General features: G+C 34.1%; 1 protein-coding gene across 1 annotated transcript; it reads right to left on the bottom strand.

Moving 5' to 3' along the window:
* Positions 1-17,676: 17,676 nt before the first annotated feature.
* LOC104228110 (BIIDXI-like protein At5g11420) lies at positions 17,677-21,825 on the bottom strand. Its single transcript, XM_009780514.2, has 3 exons — positions 21,710-21,825; positions 18,576-19,091; positions 17,677-18,470 (listed from the first exon to the last, which is right to left on the bottom strand). The coding sequence occupies exons 1-3, from the start codon at positions 21,783-21,785 to the stop codon at positions 17,944-17,946; spliced, it is 1,119 nt and encodes a 372-aa protein (XP_009778816.1). The 5' UTR covers positions 21,786-21,825; the 3' UTR covers positions 17,677-17,943.
* Positions 21,826-23,514: the final 1,689 nt, after the last annotated feature.

Genomic DNA, 23,514 nt, shown 5'->3' with positions numbered 1-23,514 from the left:
GAGAAGAGATGAGGGATCAAAAGAAGAAAGTAGTAAAGGCCGAAAGAAAAGGAGCTTAATTAGGAAGCTAGCTGGAAGAGAATTGGGTCATTTTGGAAGGTTGCACTTAAATTTGGGCACATGGAAACAAAAGGCTGTCTATTTTGGTTTTGCACTCTTAGCGGGGGGATATGCCTTGATTGTCCCAAACCATAGCTGTCCCACACCTATAATCTTGTCTTGCTATTACCAAGACATGTCGGGGCCATTTCCATTCTCATTGGTCCACCTCATCCATGCTTCTCTAGATTATACTCCTCACCATAACTATATTACGTACGTATCTCATGTTTGTTTTAAAGTAGTTTCTAAATACACGTGGAGACATTTAAATTTGGCACGATTTTTTATTTAGACACCTGAATTTAGAGTGTTCCTAATGAGCACGTATATTACATGAACTTTGTTCCAATTAGGCACTTCTTGCTGAGTTGGCACATAAAGTGAGTTTCACCCAATATAGACGCGTGAAGAGCCCAAAAAACAGATTTTTATTTGTCTTTTTTATTTCCTTCTTCTTCTTTATGTCCACCACCATTTTCACCATTTCCTCCTCCACTTTCATCATTGTTGTGCCTCCACCATTGATTTAGCTCGAAAGTTTGAACCAACAACCCTTCTTTTTTTACACAAAAAAGTAGCAGCCAGCCCCTTATCCAAACAACCAGTCGCCGCCAAGATACCCCCTTTTCACCACCAAATCCTCCGCCACCCTCCTCTCTAACCCCCATCGTCGAACCCTTCTTCTTCACCCCACCACTCACTAGTTTCAGCTCCAACTTTTGGTGATTTCATTGATGAGCCTCTAGAAATGAATGGTGGTGCAATAGTGAAAACCCAACGGTCGGAATACCCTTTCGGTTTGGACCGATCGATCGGTCTGTTAGATCTAGCACCCCTGCTGTTTCCCTCTCCAGTACCGGTTTTGTACCCTTTTCTTGAGCTTGCGTCTCTTGGTAACACAACTCCAAAATTAAGAAATTAATAATTGGGGTTGTCTTCAAATCTTGTTAGAGAATCTTTAGTTAAATTTATAATAAATTTGGAGGAGTTTCTCTTAAAATTTTGGATTAAAATCGTGAGTGGAACAAAAATAGACATGAAGATAGTGAAGAACACCAAGAACAATGATTTCAAGAACACTAATGTGTCCTTTTTTTGTCTTTCTTTTGTTAATAATGTGTCATTTTTTGATTGAGTGTAAATTAAGTTTTTCTTTTTCTTTTTGAGAATGTTATTTTATTTTGTTTACTAAATAGATTTTAAAATAGTTTTTGTTTTTTTTTAACTCAAAATGATATATATTCGTTTTTTTATTTGTCATTCGCCACGTCAGCCGCGAGTGCATTGCACACACTTTATAAGTTTGGCTAATTGTCAAAAAATGCCTATCCGAAACAAGTTTAGTGTAGTATAAGTGCTCAATAAAAACAGCCTTCAATTTAGGTATCTAAATAAAAATTGGTGTCAACTTTAAGTGTCTACGGACAAGAGTATGTAGACAACCCTTTTTGTAGTAGAAGATAAAAGATTCGTTCTCACTTTTTCTCCATTATCTTTGGTACCGTACATGGAATTTGAGATATAATATATGTTTGAATGGGAGCTTTGGCATAACTGCTAAAGTTGTTGTCATGTGAACAAGAGGTTACGGGTTCGAGTTGTGAAAACAGTCTCTCGCAAGAATGCAAAGTAAGGCTGCATATTATAGACCCTTATAGTTCGATCCTTCTCCGGACCCCGCGCATAATGGAAACTTAATGCACCGCTGCTATTTGTCCTTTGTAATGTTTGTTTATATATTTCACGAGTTTGGTGGTAATAAAAAAAATAAAAAATCAAGCCTCACATAAGGGGATGTGTTGATACGTAACGTAATTAATTGATGACAACGTATTTTTTTGGATTATTTAAATTTGTAAAAAAGATAGTCACACATTTCAATAAATAACCAAATATTTTACGCTGCACTTCCTAATTGTTGTTTTGAAACCTAATATTAAAGGCCGACTTAAATGCAATGTCGCTCGACATAGGGAAATAATAATATTAATGGAAGTCTAAAATTAAGCAATGCATATAATACATGATAGGGAGTTGTAGACAGCGCAATAAGTAGCAACTCCTCCTATGTTGGTTTAGACCTGAAAATTTCCTCATGCAAGCTGAGGCTGATCAAAATTTGGACCATCCAAAGGGAGGTTCTGAATATGATGGCACATGCTTTTTATAAACAAGGAAAGAAGCATTTGGAGATGTCGCATTTGGCCACTGAAGTGGTTAGTCCATTAAACATGTGAAAACTATAGCTATTTGGTCTTTTTTGGTATTTTCTAAATCAAGACCTTATTACAAGGAAACAATTGTTCTCCTGATCTTGTCTACCTATTGAAATTTGCAGTATTAATTCTACTACTGTAACTTAAAAGGTGAATATCATTTGTCTGAAAATCGAATCACACGTAAAGAATATTCAAACGGTACCATGATTTTAACAACATGCATCACCTTGTAAGTTCACTCCAGTAATCAATTCAATAATTGATAGTAGTACTAATGATTGTTCTTTTAAAAATAACAATGTAGCAAGGAGGAAAACAGATTTAGTATAGTATGCGTTTGGACATAAAAATTATAATTTTTGAAAAAAGTAGTTTTTGGAGTTAAATTGAAAAATAGTATTTGAAATTTGAAATTATGTTTAGACATGTATTTTACTTTAAAAAAATATAGCAATTTCGTGAGTGAGGAATTTTTATTTTCCCGAAAAACTTGAAAAAGTGGTCAGAAATCACTATTTGAATTTTTGAATTTTTTTCAAAAACTTACAAAATTTTATGGACAAATATGATTTTGAAAAAAATATTGAAAAAAGGAAAAAAAAAATCATGGACAAATGCCAAAGGGGTCCTTAAAGAATTGTTCAAGAATTAAAATTTCGGAGTGATCAAAGAAATAAAACCCATAAAGCAAGGGCCATTTGTTGGCCCAAGTAAAGGTTTGTTTTGAAGATTGATAAAGGAAGCTCAGACATGAATTAAGTCCATCCATAGTGTACATAGACATGAGCAGAATCAAGCATATGGGATGCACGTGAGTGAGATAGCTTAACTTGTTATATCTGATATCTCCTGGTCGAAAATGTTACATAATTGATGAGGAGAATGACTCCTTACCCAAAAAGAACACTATCCAAGATAAGGAAGGAGTTAGAGATTGAAGTTAACCAGAACTCTTCCACCAAGGAAGAGTAGCATTAGAACTCTAGTTATTTTCTATTCTACTAACTCTATAAATTGCAGGATGTTCTCACTTTACAGGTACGTACAAAAGTAGAAGTTAAAACGTGAACTGAGAGCAAAATAGCAAGGCATTTTGCAAGCAGTTCGTGTGTGATATAAGTGTGCAAACCTGAAGCTACATGAACCAAATAGAAGAACTAGTTCCAAGTGTTTGTCTTTTATTCTAGTTCAATTGTAGTAGGTGTTTTCATATTGTACCTTACAGCTTTATCTAGAGAAAATTGTAATAGGTACTTTGAGTATTCAAGTTAGAGTTAACTTGAAGTTGTCGCAACAGTTAGAGGCTGGTTGCCACAACGAGATTAGATGTAATCCTTAGGTTGACAAAGAGTTTTTGTAAATGTTGTTTTGGCTTATTGATTTAGTAAAGTGTTAGGAAAAATTCTACTGAGTAGTAGGTCGTGATTTTTCACCTTTTGAGCGGAGTGTTTTTCACGTAAACAAATATTTGTGTTCTTTACTTTCCGCATTTATAATTTCCGCAACAGTAGGTTAAGGAACACATAGAATAACCCGGTTCTTCTATAATCTATGCACGCAAAAATTAGACACCACAAAAATCTTCCCCTCTTGTGTGGCATTGAAATGCAAAACATCACCATCACCAATATAAATTACATGTTCATTTGACTAGAGTAATAAGTTGCCATTTTTGGTTTTGTTAACTTAATTTCGACGTGTGTCTGTGAAACACACGGACTATGATAATAAGTTCAAGTTCAAGAAATAGAGGGTGTTTGGCTAAGCTTATAAGCTCGTCAAATTAGCTTATAAGTACTTTTCGGTTTATCTACACGTTTGGTAACGTTAAAAGTGCTTATAAGCTAAGTGCTTATAAGTTAAAAATAAGTCAAAAGTCATAAGTTGGTCACCCCTAGCTTATGAATTTTTAGCTTATAAGCAATTTAAGTTTGACCAAGATTTTTACTATTTTATCCTTAAAATATTCCTTTTTAGAACAAAACTCTTACATCGATACTCCCAGTCCCAAGTATTTTTTCAACCTAAACCCCCTCTCCCCTCCGCCTCTTCAAGACTACAATTCTCATTGACTATTTAAGATAAACAAATTCTCTATTTCTTTGCATATTTATCTATGTGATTGTATATTAATCTTTGAACTGTATGTAATAAATGAGGACATATCAAATTTTTGGTGTATTATTTTCTTAATGTCGTGGTGATGAAGACAGTGTTTGTTTCTCTTCAAATATTTTGTCCTATTTTTATTTTTTACTGAGAAACTTTTGTCAATTTATTAATTATTATAACTTATGATTATATGCTTATAATACAATAAATTATATTTATCATAAAAATTATCTTATCTAAGCACAATTGTATTTAAAAAAAATGACAAATAAAATATTTTATATTTGAATAGATCTGGAATCTAAAATTTTAAAAAAATTACGCTCTTATAAGTGTAAACAATTTTAAGGTTATTTAAGTTATTTTAAGAGAAAAAGAGCTTATCAATATTTTTTTTATCACATATTACAGCAATTTATCATCAATTTCAGCACTTATATCCAAACACGTATTTTTCAGCTACTTCAAATGTAACTAATCCAAACGGGCTCATAGTAGTGCTTATTGTCAGTCGCGCTGACGTTCTTGATTTTTTGAAACTTGTGTGTACAATATGGATTGAATGGGAGTATTATTAAGTGAAAAGACATGCATGTGTGAGAGTGAGACGCAAAGCCTTGGGTAATGTTAATTAGGCGTATTATGTGACAGTAGAGGAGTGTAGTGCTTGTTCCCTTCACATGAACAGCACAAAGCTGGGATTGGGAACCCAGTCCAGCCTAACCCACTCTACAGCTGTAGTGGACGAGACGTGCAGACAATTACTATAAGAAACTCTAATCGAGAGTTTCAACCTTCGTTTACTTTTATTTTTTGTTTATTTAAACAGAAAGTTCTGCAACAGTAAGCAGATCCCTATTTTACTGGATTACTTAATTACTAAATTTTGTTTATAATATTAACAGTATGCTTTGTCAATCCTCCTCTTTCTTTTTAATTTGTAGCTTTCTTGTTGTTTAAAGTAATTTAGTGTCATTTCTTCATTTTACATAAATTAAATTGAGAAGTCCGTGTTGAAATTAATTTCCTTTATCAATGTCATCCGTGTTGAAATTAAGATCCTTATCTGCGTAGTACGTTTTCAGTTTTCTCTTTTTTTTTTAATAAATTATTCCTAATGGTTTTTCTTTTCGCTAAACTATACACGAAATTGTACAGGATTAACATTTAATTTAGCACCTTAAAAACGTAAATTTATGTTACCTTTTCTCACGCTAATAGCCCCTTTTCTCCATCAATTTATGAAGAGATTTATGTGTTAACAGTAGAACAGTGCTAAAACTTAAGAGGGGGAAGACGGAGAATGGAGTGAAAATGATACTGTATAGCCGCTCTTATATTAATAGTCGAAAAAATATAATTTTTTGTATATATATATATTATATACAAAAAATATATATTATATATTTTTGTGACTACTAAATGTGAATAATTTTTGCCGCGAGCTAAAATAGCTACCGACACTGATTAAAACCAGTGTTTATTAGTCAAGCCAAATAAAAATATACTATTTATTGATAACCTAGTAGAGTACAAATAAAATATAGAAATTATAATTAATTTACGGGTAGCAAATAGTGGTAGCTCCAATGTTCTGAATAACGTTGAGTGTAGGATTTCTCAAACAAAGTGGAACAAAGTTGGGATATTTGTCTGTTTCTACCGACCTGGGTGACAACTTTGTTTTTGCATCATCTTGTCGCACTTTCTATGTACCCTTTGCCCATTGTGAATCTCTACTTGGCTTTTTCTCATAAGCATGTGTAGAATTTTTTAAAAATTGTTTTAGCTTTTAAATTTATCTACGTTATATTACATTGGTCAAGTAACAGTTTCCCTATTTTCTACCTACTTCTATAGGACCCCTTCTACTTGTTTCTTGGCAAAAAAATTGATAATTAAAGAAATGTAAAGAGCTGCTATCTGAATGTTTTGTCTCTTGTAAACCATCCTTGCTGTAATGTCTCTCCATTTTAGGCCGTGTCTTCTGACCTAGAAAATATCATTTTCTTCGCCTATAAGATATTATTGTTTATTACTGTATATGTGATTTTTTCTCAGCTTGTATAAAGCAATAAAATAATTAATTAAGGTGTACACTCTCTGTCTATATAATATAATTTCTCTAGATACGTACGTTATTCAAGATTTCATTTTCACGGACTAAAATACTTTCTCTACGTACATTAAGTACTAAAGATAATTCGTTTTAACGGACCAATAATTAAAGAAAATTAAAACAGTGCAAATCTGATTAAACTAGTCAGCTCAATATCTAAGCAATCTGGATGTTCAAGTTCTTGTGAAATCTTTGAGGAAGTAACCGTTAGTAATCTGTATTTGTAAAATAATTTTGGAGAAAATAAAATAACATAAACAGAAATGTAAACGAAATAAAAAAAAAAAAAAACAATTCGAGCACACTGAATTTACAGTGTTTTCTTAAGGAATTTAATCCCCTCCTAGTACCTAAGGTTATAGATTATTTCCTCCCATGATAGAACGAATTACACATTGGTGTAGTGATACTTCAAACCCTAGTGTTTCACCGAATACAAAGTTCGGTAGCAAATGACACTTACTGTTGCTTTCTTTGAAGTTAAAATATGCAGAAGAAAAGAGAATAACTCAGAAAAATCGTATGAAAAATCTGAGAGAATGTACTTGTATTTATAGCCAAAGTTGGGCTTAAATCTGAAGAAGTGCAACTCTTCAGAATGATTGTTTTTGCAAAATGGCCAAAGAATAAATGTCATAACATAAATGGTTATTTACTCAACAATAAAGAAGGAAAATTGAAGGGTAGTTAATTTTCTGTTACAAAAACATAAAACAAAAAATTGGATAACTGAATTGGATTTAATATTAATATTTATTTTAATATTAATATTTTGTTATTAAACCAAATATTTAATAACATTTCTGTTAATATTTACTATTAACAAATGAATTTGGTCCAAAAAGTAATCAATCGATCGATCATTTGACCAAATCCAAATTCAAATCCGAAGCCGAAGCCGAGCAAGCGAGCGACAACGACGACGACGACGCGAGGCTTGCCTTCTTCTCAACTCTTTATGAGCTAGAAAAGAGCAATTGCTTATATACCCATCAAAAACGTTTTCCTCTTCCCATATGGGACAATCAAGGAGGGAAACTCAAATATTACTCAAATATTTCATTTTTCATTCACCCTATTTTAAGCATTAATAGCTTAAAAACCCAACAATCCCCACAATGGAGAATGGCTATATCACGGAAGTATGCATGAAAAACTGTGTGATTCGTAAGCAAGGATTAATTGCATCTGGATAAGTAGGTTTTTCTTTGAACTTTTCGTAGTGAACTTATGTTGGATATACACGATCAATCGGTAGATTTGATATCTTTGAACCGTCGAGCTTTGGTGTATACCTAGACAACCACAAGTCACACAACCAACCCTTAACCGTCTTTGATGCTCATTGTTGTGTTCGTTTCAGCCATGAACACCGCATGGTTTCATAAGTACATAGAGAACTGGCCTTGCAAAATTCTCCCTGAAGCGGCTAACACTTCACACTTAGATAGGTGATTCCTAAACGTGTCATCCCGTAGATACACTATTTGATATACCCCATATCAAATTTAGAAATCATTAAAAACCCTTAATGATTTATCCTTGGTACTGAACATTGTCTCATCACGAGAATGGAGCAAAAGTTTAGTTGACAATGTTGAACTGTAATTAATGACTTTGTTTGATCTCCTTGAACCTATATCTTGGGATCTCCAGTTTTCTAGGTAGAGTTACTGCCACTATGACTTGTTCTTGGCTATAGTCTCATTCCTCTTGATGATTTCCCAACTACCTCTCTAGTTAGGCCTTTTGTAAGAGGATCCGACACATTATTACTTGACTTTACATAGTCAATCGTGATAATTCCTCTAAAGAGTAATTGTCTAATGGTTTTATGTCTTCGTCGTATATGACGAGATTTACCGTTATACATAACGCTCTCTGCCCTTCCAATTGCCGCTTGACTATCGCAATGTATGCATATTGGTGCCAACGGTTTGGGACAAAATGGAATATCTTCTGAGAAATTTCGGAGCCATTCAGCTTCTTCACCGGCTTTATCCAAGGTTATGAACTCAGCCTCTATTGTAGAGCGGGCAATACAAGTTTGTTTGGATGTTTTCCAAGATACCGCTCCTCCACCAATAGTGAATACATATCCACTTGTGAACATGGAATCAGTTGATCCGGTGATCAAATTTGCATCACAGTATTCCTCAATGACCACGAGATATTCACTGTAGTGCAAAGCAAAGTCCTGGGTATGTACTAAATACCCCAAAACTCGGTTCATGGCCATCCAATGAGATTGACCAATATTGCTCGTATATTGACTCAATTTACTTATAACACAAGCTATATCTGGTCGTGTACAATTCATGATGTACATTAAGCAACCCAACACACGAGCATAATCCAATTGTGATATGCTTTGGCCTTTGTTCTTTGCTAATGCAAGATTCACGTCAATTGGAGTCTTTGCAACTTTAAAGCCCAAATGCTTGAATTTTTCAAGTACTGTCTTAATATAATGAGATTGTGACAATGTCATTCCTTGAAAAGTTCTGTGGATCATAATTCTTAGAATTAAATCAACAACTCCCAAGTCTTTCATATCAAACTTGCCAGTTAGCATGCGCTTAGTCGCATTTATGTTGGCAATGTCATTACTCGTTATCAGCATATCATCCACATATAAGCAAACAATGACTATGTGATTTGGAACATTTTTAATTTACACACATTTATCACATTCATTTATTTTAAAATCATTTGACGACATTGTTTGGTCAAATTTCGCATGCCATTGTTTGGGTGCTTGTTTTAGTCCGTAAAGGGACTTAACAAGTCTACATACTTTCTTTTCTTTATCTTGAACCACAAACCCTTCAGGTTGTTCCATGTAGATTTCTTCCTCCAACTCTCCATTTAAGAAGGTCGTCTTAACATCCATTTGATGAATTTTAAGACCATAAACTGCAACTAACGCTACTAATATTCGTATGGACGTAATACTTGTAACTAGAGAGTATGTATCAAAATAGTTAAGACTTTCTCGTTGTCTATACCCTTTGACCACAAGTCTTGCCTTAAATTTGTCAATAATGCCATCATCTATCATTTTCCTCTTAAAGATCCATTTAGAACCCAACGGTTTATTTCCAGGAGGAAGATCAACCAATTCCTATGTATGGTTGTTTAGTATAGATTCTATTTTACTATTGACCGCCTCTTTCCAAAATAATAATTCCGAAGAAGACATAGCTTCTTTAAATGTTTGAGGCTTATTTTCCAATAAGAAAGTCACAAAATGTGGTCCAAATGAAGTAGATGTTCTTTGACGTTTACTACGTCTTGGATCCTCCTGATTATGTGTACTTTCTTTTGTTAATTCCCGATGTCGTTTAGATCCTTCACCAATCGACTCACATTCCTTTTTATACAGATATATATTTTCAAAGAACTCAACATTATCTGATTCTACAACCATATTATTATGAATGTCGGAATTTTCTAATTTATGAACCAGAAATCGATATGCTTTACTATTAGTCGCATATCCTATAAAAACACAATCAATGGTTTTCGATCCTATTTTTATCCTTTTGGGTTTAAGAACTTGCACTTTTGCCAAAAAAAACCCCACAATTTAAAATAATTCAAGTTGGGCTTCCTTTATTTCCATTTTTCATATGGAATGGATTGTGTTTTGCTATGGGGCACTCGATTTAATATTCGATTAGCAGTAAGAAATGCTTCCCCCCACAAGTTCTATGGCAAACCAAAATTTATCAACAATGAGTTCATTATCTCCTTTAATGTACGATACTTTCTTTCGCAATCCCATTAGATTAGGGCGTGTAAGGGGCCGTTGTTTAATGAATAATTCATATTCTAAACATGTTTCTTTAAAAGGAGATTCATATTCACCACCCCTACCACTTCTTATCATTTTGATTTTCTTGTTAAGTTGTATTTCAACTTCATTTTTGTATTGCTTGAATGCGTATATTGCTTCATCTTTACTATTAAGTAAGTAAACATAGCAATGTCGAGTTCTATCGTCAATAAAGGTTATGAAATACTTCTTTCCACCGCGAGATGGTATGTACTTCATGTCACAAATATCTGTGTGAATTAAGTCTAAAGGATTTGAATTCCTTTCAACTAACTTATAAGTATGTTTAACATACTTAGATTCCATACATACTTGACATTTTGATTTGTCGCACTTGCATTCAAGCTTAGGCAATACTTCCAAATTAATCATTTTCCGCAAGATTTTATAATTGACATGACCCAAACGTATATGCCATAATTAATTTGACACAAGTAAGCAAGATGAAGCTGGAATTTTATTATTATTTTCAACAACCATTACATTCAGCTTGAAAAGTCCCTCGGTGAGGTAACATTTTCCAACAAACATTTCGTTCTTACTTATTACAACCTTATCGAATACAAATACACATTTAAAACCATTCTTAACAAGAAGTCCATTAGAGACTAAATTCTTCCTAATCTCGGGAACATGAAGGACGTTGTTCAAAGTCACCACTTTGCCGGAAATCATTTTGAGAAATACCTTCCAACATCCTTCAATCTTGGCCTTTGCAGCATTTTCTATAGAAAGCGTCTCATCGGGTCCAACATGAGTATAAGTAGCAAAAACTTCTCTAACAGAACAAACATAGCGAGTGGCTCCAGAATCAATCCATCACTCTTTAGGATTGCCCACCAAGTTGCATTCGGAAAGCATGGCACACAAGTCATCAACATCATCATGTTTTTCAACTAAGTTTGCTTGACCCTTCTTCTTGTCTTTCGTCGGAGCACGACACTCCGTAGATTTGTGCCGGCTTTTCCACAGTTATAGCAATTTCCACAAAACCACTTCTTGCTTGGGTTGTATTTCAGTCCAGAAGCCTTCTTCCTCTTTTTGTTCTCTTCAATAATATTTGCTCCCATTATTGTTGAGTTTCCACGGCCTCTCTTGTTAGCAGCTTTATTGTCCTCTTCGATTCTCAACCGAACAATGAGATCTTCAAGGGACAACTCCTTGCGTTTGTGTTTCAAATAATTTTTGAAGTCCTTCCACAACGGAGGCAACTTCTCAATCAACGCTGCTACTTGGAATGCTTCATTGATGACAAAACCTTCAATGAAAATTCTGTTAGTAAACATAATAAAATTAATACTACCAACACTAGTATTAATTCTACTTATACCTTCAGCAAGGAGATCGTAAATAATCACTTGCAATTCCTGGACTTGGGTAATAACAGACTTGCTATCTACCATTTTGTAGTCCAAAAACTTTGCAGCAACGAACTTCTTCGACCCGACATCTTTAGTTTGTAGTTCTTTTCAAGCGCAATTCATAGTTTCTTTGACGTTTCCACGCTACTGTAGACGTTATACAAAACATCCTCCAGCCCGCTTAGAATATAATTCTTGCACAAAAAATCTGAATGCTTCCACGCCTCAATCGCGAGAAAGCGTTCAATCTCTGGAGTTTCATCAGACAACACAGGAACATCTTCCTTGATGAACATCTGGAGACTTAGAGTAGTCAAGTAGAAGAACATCTTTTGCTGCTAGCGCTTGAAATCAATCCCGAAAAATTTTCTAAGTTTCTTCGTCGGTGCCAATGTTGCAGGTGTTGTTCGGCTCGTTGAGGCATTGGTAGTTACCATCGGAACAACTTGGTTTCTGTTGTCATTTGTCATTTCTGTAAAAAAAAATGACACAAACGTTAAAATTACGTAGATTTTTATCTCCAATAGAGTACAAAATCACAAAGGTTTTACTCACCAGAAATAGTGAGTATAACACAAATACAGAAAATATATTAAATTCTTTAAGCTTGTTAGTAATCTGTATTTGTAATACAATTCTGGAGAAAATAAAATAACATAAACAGAAATGTAAACGAAATAAAAAATAATAATTCGAGCCTACTGAATTCACAGTGTTTCCTTAAGGAATTTAATCCTCTCCTAGTACCCAAGGTTATGGATTATTTCCTTCCAAGATAGAACGAATTACATACTGGTGTAGTGGTACTTCAAACCCCTGTGTTTCAGCGAACACAAATTTCGGTAGCAAATCACACTTACTGTTACTTTCTTTGAAGTTAAAATATGCAGAAGAAAGGAGAAGAACTCAGAAAATTCGTATGGAAAATCTGAGAGAATGGACTTGTATTTATAGCCAAAGTTGGGCTGAAATCTGATGAGGTGCAACTCTTCAGAATGGCTGTTTTTGCAAAACGGTCAAAGAATAAATGACATAACATAAATGGCTATTTACTCATCAATAAAGAGGGACAATTGAAGGGTAGTTAATTTTCTGTTACAAAAACAGAAAACTGAAAATTGGATAACTGAATTGGATTTAATATTAATATTTATTTTAATATTAATATTTTATTATTAAACCAAATATTTAATAATATTTCTGTTAATATTTACTATTAACAAATAAATTTAGTCCAAAAAATAATCAATAGATCATTTGACCAAATCCGAATCCGAATCCGAAGCCAAGTAAACAAAATATTTAATAACAATTCTGTTAATATTTACTATTAACAAATAAATTTGGTCCAAAAATTAATCAATCGATCATTTGACCGAAGCCGAAGCCGAAGCCGAGCCGAGCCGAGCAAGCGACGGCGCGAGGCTTGCCTTCTTCTCAATTCTTTATGAGCTAAAAGAAGAGCAATTGCTTATATACCCATCAAAACCTTTTCCTCTTCCCATATGGGACAATCAAGGAGGGAAACTCAAATATTACTCAAATATTTCATTTTTTCCTATTCACCCTATTTTAAGTATTAATAGCTTAAAAACCCAACAGTCCTTTAAGCTCGCTATCTTAAATAATTAATGGATTTAAGTTATATATAATAATAATAATAATAATAATATAAAATATTTTGACGTCGTAATTATAATTTAACGTGTCGTAGTAGGTTATTACTTTACTTTTATATTACTACAAAGAGTTATCTACTTAACATGATGGCGTAATAATTAAATACACAATTAATTAATACACAAAACTTAAAAGTATAACTCCCTTCATTTCAATTTTATATGATAATTTGATTCAGCATGAAGTTTAAGAAAGAAACTTTTTTTTGAAACATATGATTTTAAGTATGCCATAATATTTATGCGGTTAAAAACTTCTCATTGATTAAAGATAAAATAAGAAGTTTAAAATTCTACTGTTTATTTCAAATAGAAAAATAAAACATTAGTTTTTAGACAGACTACTCAGGAATTAATGTCAGGCAAAATGAGAGTAAGGTTGCGAGGAAGTAAATATTTTTTTTTTGTAATGTGCGGGAGTAAATAATTGATTGCAGAGTCCATTACTTAGATGGTCACTCAGCTTTTTGAAGTTATCTAGTCTTTCGTTTGTAACAACAAAATCACTTGACTACGCCTATAGCACTCAGAATGTCACTCAACCATATTTATAAAATTTTTGATCGGCAAATACCTATTTTACCCTCTAAATTATCAATTGTTATCTATCGTTTTTTTTTTCTCTTTTTAATCAACATTATTGACTTACCTATAGAATAAAAATATTTTATTTAAAAATATAAAAAAAATATTTTCTAGCATATTCAGTGTACAAATAATAATATAATTGAGAATAATATCCAAGAATAAGTAATGTACATTACAAAAATACCTTTATTTTAAATAATTATTTACTATAGTACGTGCATGGAAAATATATTTTTAAAAATTTATTTTCTTTCATTTTCAATTGTGTAAATAATTTTTTGAGTTTTTTTTGTTAATATCAAAATTATTATTACGAACAAATTATTCTAATTAACTTTCTACTATGCTCAATATTTTATTATTCCAACATTGTATATGCATAGATAATATTTTAATTTTTTAAATTTATAAATAAAATTTATTTATTCTATGGTAAGTCCATAATATAAATTAAAAAGAGAAAAATTATTATATTAAAAAGCTAAAAAAAGAAGAAGATAAAAGTTGATAATTTAGAGGGTAAAATAGATATTTGGCGATCAAAAATTTGAGAAATCTAGTTGAGTGACCTTCTGAGTATTATTGTCATAGTTAAGTGACTTTGTTGTTACAAATAAAAGAAAAATGTCTTTAACAGATAATTTCGAATAGACAAGTGACCATACGAGTATAATGGACTCATTGATTGGAATATAGAAAGAGAAAAAATAGAAAAGAGGGAAGTTGGTCCATCATGTATGGTTTGTATATTGGAATGTCAAATTTTGCGTGTTATTCCCCTTTATCCCCGCGTTTTCGGGACGGCCACTTTTTATCCATGAATATATATGCTAAATAATAATATTGAGTATGACTTTTCTACTACTCCATATTGTTTGTTTGCTATATACATATATGCTTCAACAGCAATAAAAAAGTTCTCTTTTTCTTTTTAGTTCACTTTTCCAACTCTCGTGATGATTATAACTGGGGTCACATATATAGTGGGGATTATATGAGAAACCATACTCCAATTTGTCAAAAGTGGAACAGTATTTCCAAAATAATATCCAAAAATATTACAAATATACTTTCCCCTTTGGCCTTTTAATTTGGAGGCAGAAAGCAAGTCGCATAGCAATAGGAGTTGACGTTTAAGTGGAGATCCCATACCTGTAAAGAACCAAGTTGCCTATTGCCTCTTTTTAAATTCAGCAATTCAGAATAGAGTTACTTAAATATACCGACAGGCGACAGTTTGAAGAAATTTTATTATGATTAGATCATAGTTACATGTTGTAAAAGACAACTAACTTATTTTTAAGATTATAATTTTACTTCTTTATAAAAATTACTCGTAGTTATTTATGGTGAAGTGGTAGTTAAAATTTACTGTCAGAAAATAAAAGTTAAACTCTTCTAAATATTCCTTTCCTCTAGACTTTGTATCTTTTCACTTTATACTTTGGTATTTTGGCTAACCTATCAATGCTGGAGTTACCGATCGTTTCGTTGGACATAATATATACTTTATTGATAGATTGACCTTTTCTGATAGAAATTGCATTCCATGCTTCAAGTACATTATTATTATTATTAATTGGTCAATGGACATTGAATTTCTTTTGGACATACCAGTAGTATAGATGGACTTCGTTTATCAAATAATTTATGCAATATTTGGATAATTAAGGATAGAGAAAAAAGAAGAATTAGATATCCGATCCTCCATTTATTTAATCAATTATCTCCATATCAACTTAACTCCATGGTTATTTTCAAGTCCCGTATACAACTTTTTTTGCAGCTCGGACATATTAAATTTTATTTTATTTAGATTAATAATTTCTTATTCAGCCATAGCTTGTTTTAACATATGAAAGTTGTTAACAGAAAAACAAATTATGCACAGTATGAGAGCTAATCGATGATAAATCTCCCTATTCTAACAGTAGTTTGCAGAAGCTGTTTTTTTTTTGATGGTTGCGCCATTAGAATGATGATGTACTCAGCACTGTATTTGTTACTGTTCTCTTGGCAGATATAAGCACTAGCTATCTTTCAATTTAGTCTTTTTTTGTTCCAATAACGATAAAGATACTGATTGTAGGATACTTGTATGAACGCTCTTCCCAATCATTCCCCCATTTTGTATCTGTGGTAGTCTTTTGATGGACGTCAATTGAAAGTTTTTGGGTGGAAATAATTGTTAATAGACAGATAACTAATGCTGATATTTAATCTTATTTTTATTTATGTTTGAAGTATATCAGAGTGATATATAGAGAGAGCGAGAGGGAGTGATCATTGCAGAATTTGTCTGCTTACGCAACCTAATGTAGGAGAATTTATACGGCAATCAGTTTTTGTCACTCGAAAATGAGATTCTCTAGTGCGGAGAACTAATTTGTCCTAAAAGGTATTGGAGTGAAAGAGGTCCAAATATAGAGAATGCGTATTGAAGTTTCATAAAGCCAACTCTAATAATTTGACATTGAGATGTAATTCTTGTTTTAATCAGCTCTAATAAACTGTTTAAGTTTTCTTTTGATGGGGGGAAACAGCTTGAGTGTCTAATTATATGAAAATTAGTGGTATACATTGTATTGGTTCAGAGTCATTAAGAATTTTAATGTGCCCTAGAATTGCCTTTGTCTACTAGGATTAACATAATTATATTGTTGAACTTTTTTTGACCCTGAGCCTGTAAGGACTTGCCCTGTGGATAGAGAACAAGAGTATCATGTTGAAATTAGCAAGTGCTAATTACACACTCCATGCATCATTTGAAGCAGATTGTGCTGAGTTTTTGCTTAATTAGAAGGTAGTCACAACTGTTGTTGTCCTTCGCGTTGGCATTGATGCTTTACAAGTTATATCAATATGGAAGTCCAACTAAATTGTCCTATGATCTGTTAGAGCATGACTATCATGGAAAGTTGGAAACAGAGTGATCGGCTTCCACACCCTTATGCTAATGAAGCGGCTACCAGGTTTGATAATGGAAGAGTCTATCCTCCTGACCTGAGCCTGATCACTAAGGTAATCTTTACAAATTTTGGTGAAAATGTAATCTGTGTTGCCTAATTTTCTTTACCTTATCAGGCCCGACACAATGGTAAAAACTTTGTTTCCACTCTTTCTAACTGGCTATAAGGACCATCCTGCAGTCGTCTCGGTATTTCTGCCCCTCAAACTGTTCTTTGTTTTTGGTGCTATTCATTTCTTGATAATAGGGGAAGCTGTTGGTAGAAAAAAACTGTCCATCTGATGTGGTAGTAAGTAGAGAAGATATTGGTAAGAGGGCTAATCCTTCTATTAGCACATAAGAAAAAGAGGCATATCTCTTTCATAAATTGTAGAAAGAAGACCTTCAATTCCTCTCTTAGTGAATTTTGGACCACAGCGAGTGAGTTTCGGAGACCGAACAAATCAATAAGAAAAGAAACTGGAGTCAAATTGCATATTTTGGTAGATAATTAGAGAGTATCAGACTAGAAAAGCAATGTAGAATGTATAATAGTAGAGAATAAATTGCGTGTTGCTAGTTAGTTTTTTAACCATATCTTGAGTATGTGTTACAATGATGTGTTTAGATTTATCTCCTCTTTGGGGCTTATTAAAATATAGTTTAATTTGGAATTTGGATTCATCTAATCAAATATGAGCAACGAATGAGTAGATTCATGAAGGATTTTATTTGATTTCTTAAAATTTTGTAAGTACATGTAAGATATGACGCCGAAGACTAAATGATGTAACCCTCTAATTGCTTTTGCAATATGAAAAACCGAACATCTCTGCCATAGTAACATTACATGGAATAAGAACTCATTCCCTCAGCATAAGAAATGCGGTAATAAGAAAGAAAAGGAAAGGCAAACTAATAACCATTCAAGTTTGGTTCAAGTTTATGTATTACTAGTAATTAATTGATCTATAGAACTTATGGATGGCGAACTCCAACTAATCTCACATCATCAACCACAGGACCACACAAGGAGCCAGAGTGATCGCTCTTCATGTGATAGTATGTGCTCAAGAACCTGACCCTGGTGCGCTCAGAAACTGCTTTGAACCGAAGCTTGGCTCGTTTGAATCCTCCACTACCTTTGGATTCATAGGGGACTCGCAAAGTGATCTGGCCGGCAAATGCTTCTATAAGCATAGACCCTTGGCAGGAATTGCTGGCATCTCCTACCGAGAACATGAGGTCGTAGACCTTTCCTTTTGTAGTTATCACTACTTGTGCTATTGCACTTTCTCTACCGGCCACAAGTTCGATGGCGCGCTTGCCCTCCGGCACGGTGAAGTGTGCAGCATCAATGTATTTTACTGCCTTGAGAGATTCAATCATCCATCCGGGCAATGGTGAGTGATCATCCTCAATATTTGGAGGAATTAGAACTCCCCAGCTTGTGTTGGGGAAGATATATGGACCCTCCTCAAAGTTTCCGTTCTTCAACATGTTGCCTGCGTCCATTTTATGTATTAGAATCTGAAGTTTAACTTTTATACACCGATAGTATAAAAGATTTTTTTAGCAGCTTAAAACACAGAGAGAGAGAGAGGGATTACCTTTTGGTCTATGAGGGTTTTTCAAAGCCTTGAGAGCAATGAAATCAATGAGAGGACCACAAGCTGGGTCCTTCTCAATTGCAGGATTGTGTAACATGATGTCAATTTCATTGGCTTCGGCCAAGAAACCCCACGAATAAGAGTCCCAACCATCACTACTATACATGGTCTGCATTGGAAGCATTCCCCAGTCATTAGGCTCGCTGTTAGGCGACACAGACACGTTGAGTTTCTCTTCTTGCGCACAGGTCCTAGCAAAGTTGAAGGACAAAGAGTAGAAAGTTCCTTTAGTGAAGTTCGTGATTCTGGTTTTGATGGATGCGTCTTCCCCAAGCCTAACAGCAAAAGCTCCTTCTGGCACTGGAAGTAGCATGTCACCTTGTGTTTGGCCTGATTTGATGTATTCTACATAACCTGAGATTTCCCAGTGGGGTATAGCGTGAGGGTTTGTCACTCTCGTGCCCTTCAATTGTGATGGTTTTGGACCTTGCTCGAAGTTGCCATTAGGCAATAATCCTGATCAACCACAAGATAGAAAAGTTACATACGTCCATACAGAGACAGATGAGGCATAAGTTCAATAGTTTTAATCGAATCCAATATTTTCGACATGGGACATAGATATGTATGAAAATACAACAACATAGCTAGTATAATCCCACAAGTGGGTTTAAGGAGGGTAGTGTGTCCGCAGATCTTACCCCTATTATGTGGAGGTAGAAAAGAAAGGACAATAGATATGTATGAAAATGATGCTAAAATTTTAATAAATATCATTTCTGAAATAATATTTCAAGAGTACAATGTGTTTAGTGATAAGAACTTAAATTCTAGAGCGGACTATGTTAACTCAAGTTATATTCAAGCATTCTTTTAACACAAGCAGACCTTCCTCGAACGTGAGAAGATCTACGTTTACGTGGACTAGAAATTATTCTAAGGTTAAGGTATAATCTAAACAGCATGTCGTGTTGGTTGTGATCAGATAATTACAAGTTTTGTTCAGTAATCACGTGAAGAAAGTAAGGCCAGCGCATTAGGTTCTTTCCTTTTTCCTTTTTGCCTTGCTTTAGCTTCATGTAACATGACTTGGATTGGGAACGAACCCGTGATTAGTAAGCCTACCAGCTATGTTTTCCGGTTTTTGGGATTAGTTTATTAGAAGAAATCAGATGTGGGTAGGGAATATGAGATGACAACTTGGTGTCGGGAGATCGGTGGCAAGACTGGATCTTCCATTACTTTTTCATACTCCCTCCGTCCGTCTCATATTATCTGTTATGCTTCTCTTGTACAAGCTTCTTAAGAAAAATTAATTAGAATGAAATTTTGACTACTTTACCTTTATTCATGTCTTAATATTTAATCTCTCTTCATTGATATTTGAACAAAGTTATCCATATTGAGGTGTTTGTAGTATTCAAGGATAATTATTACTAACGGTAAAAAAGGAAAAAGATTATCAATTTTGTCTAGAACCTCTAAAGTGACAAATAATTTGAGACAACTATTTTTAGTAACCACGAATGATAATATGAGACGGAGGGAGTATTTACCACTCCCTCATGTCCACTTTAATTGATTTTGATTTTTTAGTTTTTTTTTGTGGTCCACAATATTTGATTTTTTCAAGTAAAAAGGAACTAACTTCTTTTTTTTTCGAAGTTGCCCTTGGAGTAAAGATCCTAAAAGGTATTTGTTATATTTCCAATGAACAAATTAAGGTTAATATGGTCATTTTTATTACTAATTAACGCTAAAAGATAAATTCTGTAATGTGTGTGAAAACAACCGAAAATTAATTAAAGTGGATCGGAGTGAGTATTAGCTGGTCTTCAAAGAATCCCACCAATTAAATGCAATATGAACTTGAAAGATACAACAACAACAACAACAACAACAACAACAACAACAACAACAACAACAAACCCAGTGAATTCTCATAAATCGGATCCGGGAAGGGTAGTGTGTACGCAGACCTTACCCTTACCTTATAAAGATGGAGATGTTGTTTCCGATAGATCATCGGCGCAAGGACTTACGGTTCTATGTATATATGTCCCAAATAATTAAGAAGAGACATATGTAAGCTATATTAATGCTATGTTTCAATTTTATATTTCTGGAAATTCCATAATATAATTATTAATAATTCAAAATGTTTTTAAAATATCTTAATAAGTCACGGTAAAAAAAAATTCTTTTTACTTTGTGATTAATAATGGTATCAACATAAGTGAAACAAAGAGAGTAATAATTAACACGGCACTCAGGCTACTATTCCGATATTCCCATATCCCAACCGGTTATTTTATTGCTCCAATTCCTCGTCATAAAGATCCACGTGCAGAAAGCTGAAACTTCATTCTGCATGAAATTAATACCCAAAATATCGTACGAAGATACATATAAGCATTAAATTGCCTTCTAGCTAAGTAACTACGTGTACGTCGGAGGTCGGTCCATGAGTATCTTCCTGAATTTATACACCAGTGCTTCCATCACCACCACTCCCAACAAATTAGAATAAAGGTTTGATATTTTCATAGTATTCTTTTCTTCTCCCTTTCTTTCCATCTTCTTCCTCTTTAAATGTGTGTGTGTGTCTGTGTGAGATATTCAATCCTAAATATTTTAGGAAACAGCTCTAAAATGAAGAAAGAAAAGTTAACACAGATATGACCTTGATTTTTATAAATGTATCATAAGAACCAGATTCAGCATTAATTCAACAAATTAAATATTTCCGAATGAAGGGTTTATGATCTTATCTTCTAAGTATACATCTATCGTTCTCTGATACAGCACCTCACAGCAAAGTCTGGCAAAGCAAATTAAAACTCCATATAGGCTAAAAGCAAGAAGAAGCGTAATTGCAGGCAAGGAGTCAACTTTGCATTTCACACTATATACGTTAACACGTAAAAAAAAATTACACTATATATCATGTTTCTTAAACTATTCTTAACAAGTAAAGTTAGTAATTTGAGATATAGGATCAAAAGTAATCTATGGAAGTAATTTAGTAAATGAAATTAGCAGTATAATCATATGCTAAATAAGTTATACACAACTTTATGTATATTTTTCAGCAATGGATCGGAAGAAAAAAGAGAAAATGAATAGAAACTTACCATCATTTACAGATAAAACGACACTTATGGTGGCACAGAGCAGCACTATCAGTATTGCTGTTTTCTTCATTTTCATAAATTGTGATTTTTGGGAGAAAGAGAGAGAGAAATATGTTGGGACGAAATTTCACGAACGCCTCGAATGGCTTTTATGAATTCCCGTTCTTGGAAATACCCCTGGGATTGAAAGAATCAACGGTATTGCCACCATCATGTTGCTCTTTCGTAGCTGGTACAAGGAAGCAACTGGTTTGCACGTGCACTTCTCCTACCGAAGAACAAAGACAAAAAATAAAACAAAAACTAGTTAAATAGTACTAATCAATATCCTTAACAATCGCAAAATGTCGGGATATATATAATATCTTAATTTATTTAGAGGTTTTCAAATGAATTACAAAGGTATGAAGATATAATTCTTGTATGGGTCCAAATTTGACAACTACGACGACCACCTAATAAGAAGAGAAACGAGGTTATCACGACACGTCGTGTGATGGCCGTCGTGGTGAATGACGACGACCAAGGACCGGTCAGTCGAAATAAGACGTGAGCGGTAGTGTTGTATGGGTCCAAATTTGACCGACCACGACCTATAACGAGTACGACAAACGACCAGGTAACTTCGAACCGGCATCCCAAGGAAGACGATCCCAAGGCGAAAGAAGAAACTGTACGACCCTTGTAGAAGTGTAAACCCATTAGGGGACATTAAGAATATTCCGTCGAATATGTCTTGTATTTTGTTTCACAAATCGGAAGGTCTCCTCTCTAGTATATAAGGGGGACAAAAGGCCTTGCAAAAGGGGGATGAAAAAAAACTTACCAATCTTGAATGAAAAGAAACTCTACAATTCTCTTCCTTTTACCTATTATTATTCTAGAGATTATTATCTTCAGCTACGATTTACCCCTTCATCTTTGATTGATTTGTTCAAAAAGGTCTTAACATTTTTTGAGTCAAACAATTTGGTGCCGTCTGTGGGGGTTTCTATAGCTGAAATCATAGTTCTCATCTAAATTCCCGAAAGGGATAATTACTTTTCTTCAAACCTCATAAAAACCAACAATGGCGGGAAAGGAAGCGAGGCTGAAGGCGGTAGCAGATGTCTCGAATAATCTCCTGAACTCCCTCAACGAAGTCAGCAGAGAAGACAATGAGAATACAACACCAAACGCTACACCGGAGGGAGAGATCTCACCTCTTCCACATGGGGATCTAACGATCTTATGCGAAAAGAGAAACCTCAACATCCACGGTAGGGGAAGCCCCACCAGCAGTCAAAAGGATACTAGAAGAATGGTTAACGAGTGCTTTGAGCAACATGCTCGAGAAACCCACTCAAGGAGATGTCGAAGACGTGCCACCTACAGAAATTGCAGCTGCCGCCAATGAGCCAAGCGCTACACGAATAGGTAACACCCGCACTGTTACTAATACAGGTGATGATGCACTCATGGCCATCTTAAAGAAAATGGAAGATATGGAAAATGAGAACAAAACACTCCGCGACCAAATGAAGGAACATCAGGAGAGGGTTGACAAAATATCGGGCGCTCCGAAGCTATTACCAAAACGCGATGTGGGTCGATTTGTCGAACAGCCATACAGCGAAGGGGCTGTTCCTCATCCTATTCCAAAGACCTTCAAGTAGCCGCCATACTTGAAAATATATGGCGAGACCACGGACCCGGATGATCACCTAATCCATTATGTTACTGCAGTAAAGGGCGTGCTGTTAAAAAAGTTCGGCGAGACTTTGACAGGGGGAGCATTGACATGGTACTCCCAGCTACCAGCGCGA

The sequence above is a fragment of the Nicotiana sylvestris genome, chromosome 3 (genome assembly GCF_000393655.2).
Source record: "Nicotiana sylvestris chromosome 3, ASM39365v2, whole genome shotgun sequence".
In the NCBI taxonomy this organism is placed as follows: Eukaryota; Viridiplantae; Streptophyta; class Magnoliopsida; order Solanales; family Solanaceae; genus Nicotiana; species Nicotiana sylvestris.
This window is presented reverse-complemented; position numbering and strand designations above follow the sequence as displayed.

What these genes read in the sequence shown, in the direction of transcription:
- LOC104228110 (XM_009780514.2), bottom strand. Translation starts at nt 21,785, where the DNA reads ATGAAAATGAAGAAAACAGCAATACTGATAGTGCTGCTCTGTGCCACC. An exon ending in CGTTTTATCTGTAAATGATG is followed by an intron (nt 19,092 to 21,709) that starts GTAAGTTTCTAT and finishes GTGGTTGATCAG; the next exon opens with GATTATTGCCTAATGGCAAC. An exon ending in AAACCCTCATAGACCAAAAG is followed by an intron (nt 18,471 to 18,575) that starts GTAATCCCTCTC and finishes AAATGGACGCAG; the next exon opens with GCAACATGTTGAAGAACGGA.